Source organism: Haliotis asinina, chromosome 1 (genome assembly GCF_037392515.1).
Source record: "Haliotis asinina isolate JCU_RB_2024 chromosome 1, JCU_Hal_asi_v2, whole genome shotgun sequence".
NCBI classification, from domain to species: domain Eukaryota; kingdom Metazoa; phylum Mollusca; class Gastropoda; order Lepetellida; family Haliotidae; genus Haliotis; species Haliotis asinina.
In genome coordinates, this window is record NC_090280.1 from 59559883 (window position 1) to 59571395 (window position 11513).

Genomic DNA, 11513 nt, shown 5'->3' on the forward strand with positions numbered 1-11513 from the left:
TTGGTTGTTTGTTTAGTGCTTAACGCTACACTCGGGAATATTTCAGCTATAAGACGGTGCTCTCTAAATAGTAGAGCCTGGACCAGACAATGCAGTGATCAACAGCATGGGCATCGATCTACGCAAATGGGATACGATGACATGTGTCAGCCAAGACAGCCAGCGAGTCTGACCACCTGATCCTGTTATTCGCCTCTTACGACAAGCTTGATTACTGAAGACAAGTTCTAACACGGATCGTCACCGGTTATTTACACAAGGACTTCACTTCACATTATACCACAGCTTAGCATGGAACCCCTTTGACACACAGTGTACTGATCTCGAGTCAACCAATCCTGGTTTTTCCCCTAAATCCCGAGCACCAGGCAGGGAAGCAACAAATACCACCTTTTAACCTCTTTATGAATGACGTGACCGGGGTTCGAACCAAAACTTTCCACTCTCGAGGCTCAAGCACTACCAGCTAGACCAAACACACGTTATCAAAGTAAGAACTTCACCGCATTCTGTTCTGTGTGTCGTTTGAACCGTTGCCATCTTCCCCCTAGTGTCGAGATTGGCAACACACCCAGCACACCTCAACCCTACACCCGACAGTTATCGCTTTTTCATGTCTGTGTTATTGCTTTCTCGGCTCGTGTTATTGCCTTTTCTCTTTCTCAAAGACTCTTTTTAAGGCGAGAATGTGACGACCTTCCTCGGCAACCATAAAACAACAACTAAACAACTTCAGTGATACTTACTCTAAGTCTTGATGAATTACCTCCACCCGTCGACCGTCCTCAAACTGGAATCATCTTGATCAAATATTTTATTTGCCAATATGCACTGTTGTCTGTCTTTGTGATGGAACAAGGATTTACAAGGCGATACGTAGTTTTGCCTATATCTCATCCTGATAAAATAAGCTGGGTGACTTTACTTAGGTATACCCTGAATAAGCATGTATTTGGGTTCCTGTGGAATGTTCAAATAGTTTTGAATAAACTAGGATTTCTTAGATCATTTAGTTTCAGAATCAGGGGTATACATGAGCAAATGTGGAGACATAATTAAGCCCCATTAAGTGGGACAAGGCTGTACTTGCATATTAAGCAAAACCTGTGTTTCGAAAGATACTTGGTAGATATTGATATTGTTAAATATAGAACTGTATTCAGTACGTTCAGATTAAGTTCACATAATCTAATGGTTGAAAAGGTAGATGGTTAACCCATAAAAGAAAATTCAATGAAATATTATGTCCATTTTGCTGTAAGGATATTGAGAAATGTAAGAAATATTATACACAAGTGCACATGTTAAAAACTATTTCTGAATGATGTATAACCGGCTGAACTTTGGTCTAAATAGACATTCAAGACACACGGGATTGTCCACAACCACCCTTTCCAGAACCAAGTGCAAGTGGAACTGGTACAGGAAGTTCATCCGTGGGATGCTGGTGTCCTTTCTGTCTTGGAGGCTCCTGTTCTACATCAATAACTACTGAACTGACGGATCACGTAGTGGTATCTCCATCCAGTGTTATATATGTAAGTAATAAATATATGAAAGATGAGTCTAGATATTTCTTCTTGCAAAAACTCTTTCACTGTTCAACGGCTTGGACAGTACACATGATGCCATCATCAGGCCGTTACAGGCAGGCTGACAGCACCAAAGACAGGCTACGAACAGACACGATCACGCTTCATCTGCGCAACCGGGTCATCACTGCAACATCACACTACGACGTCTACGTCAGAGCTCGACGTCCTCTGCGCATTGATCCAGGAACATCGTCGTCCTAGGCTTCAGCTTTTACAGGACTGTGCGTCGCTGGTACAAAATTGGCAGCGAGTGATTTTTTTACAGACGAAAGTCCATTCAATGATGACCGGTACAGTTGGAATGAGTAAAGATATTGCAATTTTAAGGCTAATTTGAATGTTGTTTGTACAAACAGTACTTGGTGAAATGAGCCTGCTCTGTACAAATATCGATGCTCTGTGAAATTCTTGTGGTGATATACCATCTGTGACTTCATGTCAGCATTTTATTGCGTATTTAGTTTGGAGAGACTGGGTCTGGGTCTAACGTGTCAGGTGGTTTATGGTGGTAGGTCGTTGCTCATACTTTTGATCACTGGCCTATACTCGATTATTCCACCATATATCTGGAATATTGCTGACGTTTGCCCATAACCCTTAACAATGAAGTGTTGTTTAACGTGTACTTATTTCATTTATTAAAAGCTGCATGCTCCTGTCGAGGGTAATACGGCCTGGCGGCTTTGGTGGCACTGCGATGAAGAGGCGTACATCAGAGTGGATAGGGGAAGAAATTTTCAGCATATTCATCTTACCGCCATGTTAAATGTACAAAATATCATTGTATTTTATTTTAAAGATTCATAAGCTCGCAACCGACTCTTTGACATGTAAACAAAATGACGTCGTTTGGATTGGGTTTTTTGAATCAGTGAAACACATTCTGCAAAGCTTAAAACTGCTATGAAACTGGTTAATATGTTAGAATTGAGTGTGCTAACGATTAAATGGAGAAATAGTTTAAATAAAGAAATAAAGCAGCCAAGCCATTTTCCAAATGTGTGTCGACCTTCGTGCTAACACCAGAAAGGTCCCATTCAAATTGTTTCTGAATTATTTTCTTGGTTTGGGGCGATCCATATAATCAAGACGGTGCATCGTGTTTCCTGGGTCCTCTGTATGTTTCATGTCTTCCATTCTTTCAGTATAAAATATTTGTACTGTATTTGCATTTGTGATGTTCATCTAATCAATCAAAACCAACAAACCAACCAAAATACAGGTGAAAATCAGGGCTTGAATTGAACCCACGCTTGTCGTAAGAGGCGACTAAGTGCATGATGAGATCGGTTTGTCAGGCTCACGGACTTGGTTGACACGTGTGCCAGCATCATAGATCGATGCTCATACTATTGGCCACTGGTTTGCCGGGTCCAGATTCGTTTATTTACAGGCTTCGGCCATATAGCTGGAATATTGCTGACTTCGGCGTAAAGCTACATAATAACATATTCTCTGAAGCGGCGTAAAATCTAACTCCGTCAAAACGAGATTAGAAAAGCAAGATCTGGTTATGGTTGGCGACGTTTTTATTGTGAATAACACGATGTTTCGGGGCGTATGCTTGCTTGATGATGGTGGAGCAAGCATACGCTCCGAAACCTTGCTTTTCCCATGCTCCCACTTCGAGAAGCCCTTCAAAGATTTAAAGCGAGATTACTTTACAAAAAGACTTGTATGAAAAACATGTTTGTTTATTTGGGCGGGTATGTGATGCAGCGAAAATATATAAATTTATTTGGAAAATGTTCACCCTTTGTAAATTACCAGTGGCTGTACATATTTACAATATTCACACAAGAGATTCGTCTTCCCGAGGCGTCAGAGCTAAATGACTTTGAAAGCGGAGTTTCCACCCTTGCCTGAAATTTCGACGCATCGTCTTTTACGAAGTATGTCCTTTCTAATGACCAATCATATCTTACCTCCCATATCGTTACTAACGACCAATCAGATTCTAATGGCAAAAAAGGATAAGTTGAGTACAGACCTCACAACTGACCCGTATTAGCATGTATGGGTGACGCCCACTGACGCTTGCCTTTGTGAGCGAAGGGACCCCTGATTATAATATATATTCACGACATGTCATACCGACATGAGCAAGTCATGTGCAACTACGCGTCAAGAACTGCCCGTGCACTAGCCTACATGTGCCCTTACTTTCACAAGCTACATGGGTTTGCCATTGCCGCCCACCACCTACTTCTCATAACGCATTCTCTGCGCTTATCTTTGTTTACCAGTACCTCTCATATCGCTCCTGGTGACCAATCAGGTTCTACCTACCTTATCCCTTTTAACAACCAATCAGATCAAATGTCCCTTATCAGTCCTAATGACCAATCAGATTCCACTTCCCATATCTCTCTTAGTAACCAATCAGATTCCATCTCCCACATCACTCGAAGTTGCTCCAAACATATGGCCTCGCCAGTGAAACGAGCTGATGGGAAGTCAACGTGTATTTACTAATCTCGCGAAGAGCATTTCTTCAGTTAAAAGCCTCATTCAATGAGCACGTTCCTTTGAATATTTTTAGATATCTGGCAATGTAAAATTGAGAGGACACAAATCTCGCAATAGTGAAATGTGGGTGAGTGAATATAGTTTTACGCCGCGTTATAGTAATACTCCGGCAACATCTCGGCGGGATCACCAGATCTTCATGAAATTGACCCATGTAGGGGATTGAACCCGGGACTTCGGTGTGACGCCCCTCGCCAGAAATTTGCGTGGGAGGCGCCAGGTTTCAATTCCGATTTCGTGAGATGAGATGCACAGATTTGTAGGACAAAATATAGGTTCGAAATTTTAGTCTGGTTCAGGAAGGATGGAGACTCAACTTTCATGGTCACGTAATTCCCTTCCCTCGGGAAGCTTATATGAACAAGCGTTGCTTCAATTTATTTTTCAAGATCCATTCAGCTCCTGTTCGTCAGAACCCTCATTTTCCTGAATCTGGAAGATCGCGGATCTCTGCAACACGCTGTGCATTCCCGCCATTTTATCTACAGCGCCATCTTGTGTCTTCTTGAAGCTGTTCCGACGGAGAATCCGACTCCTGTCAGTATTTAGGGAAGGGCGCCTCATTACTGGCCTGGGAGTCCCGCCATCGGAGTCGACGGATCGCGATGTTTGTAGTTTATATCCACTCGTATTCAGAGTGGGGAATAACGTCGGCATGGACAACCTCCTGCTTGAGTTGTCGTCACTATGAACACTCTTTTGGGTTGGCTGAAAATAAGATGTCATTTGTTACGTCAAATACTTAATTGAACTTCGTGTGAAGAATACCCTCACATACCATTCGAAACACGCAGAGGTTATTACATACCTCTAGCCAGTGCCAATGTAGATATCTATGTTGGAAAAACTAATATGATCCATAAAGATAAAACATTTGCAAAGCAATGAAATAAATTGTCACATTTTCCTTAAATTTCTCTTCATCAACTGTTTCCCCCCTGGCTTCATCATTTGCATTTCATCAATCTTCTAAATCCAAGATCCCCTACTTTTTAATGGTGTTTGTGAGTTAAGTGGGTATTGTGTCGCTTTAGCTGAGTAGTTTAGATTTTACCCAAGTTTTAACACTATTCACTATTCTGTATCACTGAGGAGGAACCCGTGGAGGTCCCGGGGTAGAATAGGCCCGTGAAGGTCCCGGGGTAGAATAGGCCCGTGAAGGTCCCAGGGTAGAATAGGCCCGTGAAGGTCCCGGGGTAGAATAGGCCCGTGAAGGTCCCGGGGTAGAATAGGCCCGTGAAGGTCCCGGGGTAGAATAGGCCCGTGAAGGTCCCAGGGTAGAATAGGCCCGTGAAGGTCCCGGGGTAGAAAAGACCCGTGAAGGTCCCGGGGTAGAATAGGTCCTCAGCAACCCATGGTTCCCATAAAAGGCGACTCAACTTGTCGTAAGAGGCGACTAACGGGATCGGGTGGTCAGGCTCGCTGACTTGGTTGGCACATGTCATCGGTTCCCAATTGCGCAGATCGATGCTCATGTTTCTGATCACTGGATTGTCTGGTCCAGACTCGATTATTTACAGACCGCCGCCATATAGCTGGAATATTGCTGAGTGCGGCGTAAAACTAAACTCACTCACTCACTCACTCACTGAGGACATCAGAAATGGACTTCACTGATTGTATCCATATGGGAGATCGAACCCAGGACTTCGGCGTGACGACCAGAAGTTTTAACCAGCAGGCTACCCTTCGCTTTGATAATTTTATAGATATGTTAAGACAGTAGAAATCACAGGTTGTCTTTAAACAATGAACCGGGTTCGATTCAAGACATAGATACAATGGGTTTCAGTGGTTTCCAATTTACAACTGTGATATGGCTGAAAAAGAGGCGTCTTTTGCAAATCCTTTTACGTGACCATTGTTGCGATACCGGTGTATTCTAGGTGGTCCTCTAAGGGATTCGGGGCGGTGGGATAACCGGATAGTTAAAGCGTCCGTTCGTCTAGCCAAAGATTCGGGTTCGAATCCCTATATGTGAAGCCCATTTCTGGTGTCCCCAGCCGTGATATTGCTGAAATATTGCTAAAAGCGGCGTAAAACCATACTCACTCACTCACCCCGTCATTCTAAGGACTAAGGTGTGCAATCAAGGTTTAAAGGGATGCGTTGCAAGGAAGCAATCTTGGTGTCTGGGACTGCCTTCTTGGATGGGACATATGCATTCCAGGGTTTAGTGGCACTGTTTAAGGTTCGTCTGGCAATTCTGCTTGATGATGCATTGTCAGGGTGTTGGGGTGCATCCTGGACCTTCAGTGATCTTGGATCTCTGGAAATGCGCCACAGTTTTCTTCAACTATTCTTGGACTATGGATGCACGCTTGGGTTCTGGGGTGTGTTCTTAGGGTGGATTTGAGTGTTCAGTGGTTGCACACATTGGTATACTTGTGTTCTGGAAATGCAGTCTTGGGTTCTACGGATGTAGAACTACGTTCTAGGGTTTTTGGATGTGTTCTGGGAGTGCGTTCAGAGGTTGCAGTGATGCATTCAAGGGCTGCAACATTTGGATGTCTAGGTGTACTCTAAGGGTGTTTCTATATATGTGTGTTGGATGGGACTCAACCCAACAAAAGTACTAAAATGTTTAAATTATGTACTAATCTCAGAGAGTGTAATCTCAAACGCGTTATACGTGCGTGTTCACTCACCTTTTCTGTTTCAAGAGCCTGTGAAAACGTAAATCCCTTTCCGCTGGATCTTGAACTGACGTTTAGAGAGGTCAAGGTTGTTGTGTCGCTGTTACGTCTCTGAACAAGGGACAGAACTGTTGCGGGACTCACGGCACCTTTGGCCCTCTCCAAATCCTGAACTTCGGAATTCTGTTGCTTTGAGGAATCAGCTGATTTGGGAAGGTGGTCTCTAAACAAGGGAACCGACAACCGACGGCCATTCTTTCCCAAGTCGACAGAAATTGAACGAGAAATCGAGATCGATTCAGGAGTTTGTGACATGCGAACCGGATGTGAAACCTCTGGTCCAGATTCATTTCCGGTTCTTCTGTCCTGGTTAGACGAACGTTGACGATAGTGTAGTCTGTGTTGTTCCTGCTGGTGTTGTTGCTGTTGTAAGCTGTTTGACAGCATCCGCCTTTCATTGTCTATAACATCCAACGATCGCCTCCGCTGCACATCCAGCTTATCCAATCGTATTTTCAGATGATGTTTCTCCGTGGAAAGCCGCTGTTTTTGAGAGACGGACAGTTCGGACAAGAATTCATGTGATGGCCTCCGTTCCTTTCTCGGGATGGACATAATCCTTGATAATGAAACAAAGCAAATGCTATACTCGATTTGTAAAAGATGAAGATCAGGCGCGTTGCAAGCCAATGTGTTCGGGTAAGCTCGATGGGGTGAAAAGTTTTATATTTAGATGGCACTAGGGGTTTGTCCAACCTTTTTAGCAAACATCATGTGTCCCTGCATTTTTATAATGGTAGCTACGCGATTCTAGATGACACCTTAGCTTCTGAATTTCAAAACGTTTCACAAGTTCAAGTCCTGCTCATGAAATGTAGTCGAAAACGCATGTATACTTTAAAAAAGTAGGGTATCATGACATTTCAATATGAAGTATAAATTTTAACCAAATTTTCAAAGATACACATCGTATGAATGCACCACCATTTCTCATTGTCACTACCCTAAACACAACGCATGAGAAGAACGTGCACAACGCAGTAGCCCCATACACGTCCATAGGGTGTCATTCTTGATTTTGACGGCTTTCAAGAAGGTGGATAAATCACTGTAGACCATTAATTTTGGAAATCATCCTGCATCACACAGTTGTAAGTAGTTGTTTATAGCAGTTTGTTTGGTTAAAAGTGAAAATCGTACTCATGACTCAAGGTCATGAGGAATTTGTGGTGATGCACTCTAGAAACAGTCATTATTATCACCATTAATTGACTCACAAGTTTTTCAATCGTAAATTAAAATTGAAGTCCCCCTATTGTTGTTAAGAGTATATTTACAAACAACTTATACACATGGAATGAACGATTCCTCATTGAAAGCCGCTCTGTCACCGGAATATAGAACACTCTCACATGCAGCTCATATATCTCTGATTATAGTTGGGAGCGACTCACACTAAGGAATCGTTTATATTTTCCGTGTGTGTGTGTGCGTGTGCGTGTGCGTGTGTGTGTGATACATGTGTATGGAAATGTTACTTTCGTATACATATGTGAACGTTTCTCTATATACATTGTATAAACTACAAATGATTTCTCATTCTCGATAACGCTTGTTATGGACGTGTGTGTGTGCGCGCATGGCTGCGTGTGTTGTCACCAGCGAATCACTATTTTTTAAATATATTCATACTAAGACAACTGATAAATTCCATTATTAGAATCAATTAAAATACCGAGACCTGAAGAAATGAATTACTGTGTCTGAACAATACAGACTAAACCATTTAAATACACATCATATATACAAACGATTTCTTTTTGCATAGGCAAAACGGGGTTCGACGGGGTTTAACGAAACACGAGACAAGAAACAATGTACACTCGACACGTTTTGAAAATAACACAAACCTGCCGTTAGAAAATAAAACCATCCTAGCTGTTCTCACTGGTATCTGCAGCTGCAACGTGGTACAAACACACTCTACACTTAAAGGTATATCATATGTTAAAGTTACTCGACCTACCGTCAGAGTATACAACCTTTCCAGTTTGCCCTAAACACTTGCAGCCATATTTTGTTCGTCTCGTCATTGATCGGTGATTTTGGCAGTGACTATAAATACATATCACGCTAAAACCTGACCATTGATCCAATTATTCAATATCAATACTCCCCTGGCAATAATCCGTAATCTTTATTGATACTGTAAACTGATGATTAATATGGCTGTTAGCCTTTATTGTTTACACACAATAACGTCCATTTTTCAGGTCGTGGTAATGTACTGAATTTAAAAATGGAATTTATTGGTTGTTTTAATATGAATGTGTTTGAGAAATATTTATTCGCTCCATGGTGTTGAGGGTCACGGGATTGATTCTAAGCCGATTGATACGATCAGATTATAATTAGCGATTTACTGGGACCTTCCGGTGCAAATGGTCAAACTGAATACAAGTATATGACCTCGTGTCACTGGTTTAACAGGCTGTTTTGTGTGATAAATATGTACGACAATATAACATAAGTTATCGTTTTATATCTTAAAGTCGTATGAATGAAAAAGGGCAAAAATATGTGAAAAATTAAGGGGTGAAATGATAGGACAAGTGTTCCTATATAATTGCCATGATTTCTTCACAAGTTTTCCATCGCATAGCTTGTGAAGAGGTCTGGGAACAAATAAGGGAACACTTGTGCTTTCATGTGACACCTTAATTGTTTACATCAGTATATATACCTCGTGCATAACATTCTCTGTGTTTGAAAGAATTACAGTGATGTTTGAAACTTTCACAACGACTTTTTTAATTGGCCATGACACAATATTTAGTAACGTATAGATGAACATCAGTGACTGTACATTATATCTTACAATTTCAACTGAACGGGTAATAACTGGGATAGTAGCTTGAAGGCTGATGGATAAGGGTCAAGGTTATCTGTGTCTAGTCACGTCATGGCAATAACGGAATCTCTACACGGCTAATTCTGATCTGTTTACCTGGTCAAAACATACGGATAACCCTGACATGTACTTCATCTTCTCCAGGTAAAAACACGTAAATATATTGGATGTTTACCAACTCACATCGCATTGATAGCTTTGCTTACCTGGTCACAGATATTAGTAACCTTGATATTTACCTAGTACTGGAATGTGTTTCCCTAGTCACGGCACAGAGTTAACTTTGAAGTTTACCTAGTCACGACACAGAGTTAACTTTGAAGTTTACCTAGTCACGGCACAGAGTTAACTTTGAAATTTACCTAGTCACGGCACAGAGTTAACTTTGAAGTTTACCTAGTCACGGCACAGAGTTAACTTTGAAGTTTACCTAGTCACGGCACAGAGTTAACCTTAATGTTTACCTGATCACGGCACATAGTGACCCTTAATGTTTACCTAGTCACGGCACCTTAATGTTTACCTGGGCCCACTTGCACAAAGCAACCTTAGCGCTACGACTCTCTTAAGCCAAGGTTAGAGAATGAGAGTTACAACCATTGTCGCGCTAAGATTGCTTTGTGCAAATGAACACATTCTTAACCTTGATGTTGACGTAGTCACAACACACAGTTAACCTTGATTTTTGCCTGGTTAACTTCGATGTTACCTGGTCAAGGGACATAGTTAACTTTGATACACATCATATCAATCACAATACATTGATTACAGTACGTGGGTGTTTGTAATAGTGTAAAGAATTGGTGTTACCTAACAGCTCATCGCGTCCTCCATCTTCATTCTCGAAACGCGACACGTCAAAACACCCAGTTGCAGTTCAGTTCACATGCATCCAACTGCAATTTGAGAATACAGAATCGACTTCTTGGACGTGTGTCATATGAATCTCAAACCAGACACACAAGCAAAGCGGTGTCTTTATGTTTGAATCTGAAAATAAATCCTCCGAATTCATCCACCATGTAATCCCAATACCCTGTTCACTGGAGTATTCAATCTTTTTCAGATGACGGCGCCTCCGATGGTGGTGCAAGCGTCGCCTTTATTTCTATAATTCAAAGAGAGATGAATTAAGCCTATCCACGTTGATTCTGTAATTATAAGCGACAAAACATATTAACAGTCACAATAACACTACTGACATAACCATTTCAAATACGAAATCTGCTCTGTGAGTCACTCTCAAAGATAGATGACACCAGGTGTTCACAACAATGTATGCGTATCCGTTATTTCGGTGTTACCTGTCACAAACACATGCAAAGGAACGGCAATGTTCATCAGAAGACGAACACAACTCAAACGTATAAATAATGCGATACATCATTTTGTATTACTGATGCATAAAACAAAAGCGTTAAAACCGTTTCCACAAAATGATAAATAAAAATCGACAAAACCTCTTACCATGACCATAAGAAATCTGCATTGTGTGAATCCAACTACATGAAAATATTATTTATTGACATCAGTTAATGCTATCCCAGGTGATCCATCATGCAAAAAAAATGTTGTAAGAGGGCCGTGTTGTCGGCTATTATTAATTCATGAATAATGAATATGTTTCAATGTGGATTATCAAGAGAGACATCCATATTTTGTGACACTCTTTATTTGCTTCGCGCTCATTTATGTAACGATCCTGTCAAACATGAAGCATGTAATATGTACGATCATTTAACGTGGCTGGACATTTATTCATAGAAAAAAATATGATGAATTGCTTATTTATGAAGTACCAATTTAAGGTCGGTAAAAATATGTGGATTTTGTCAATATTTT

At 41.3% G+C, this 11513-nt stretch overlaps 1 protein-coding gene across 1 annotated transcript; it reads right to left on the bottom strand.

Annotated features, from left to right (window-relative positions):
- Window positions 1-3109: 3109 nt before the first annotated feature.
- On the bottom strand, window positions 3110-10779 carry LOC137281542 (uncharacterized). Its single transcript, XM_067812840.1, has 3 exons — window positions 10482-10779; window positions 6773-7379; window positions 3110-4832 (listed from the first exon to the last, which is right to left on the bottom strand). The coding sequence occupies exons 2-3, from the start codon at window positions 7373-7375 to the stop codon at window positions 4509-4511; spliced, it is 927 nt and encodes a 308-aa protein (XP_067668941.1). The 5' UTR covers window positions 7376-7379; window positions 10482-10779; the 3' UTR covers window positions 3110-4508.
- Between the last annotated feature and the right edge of the window lie 734 nt (window positions 10780-11513).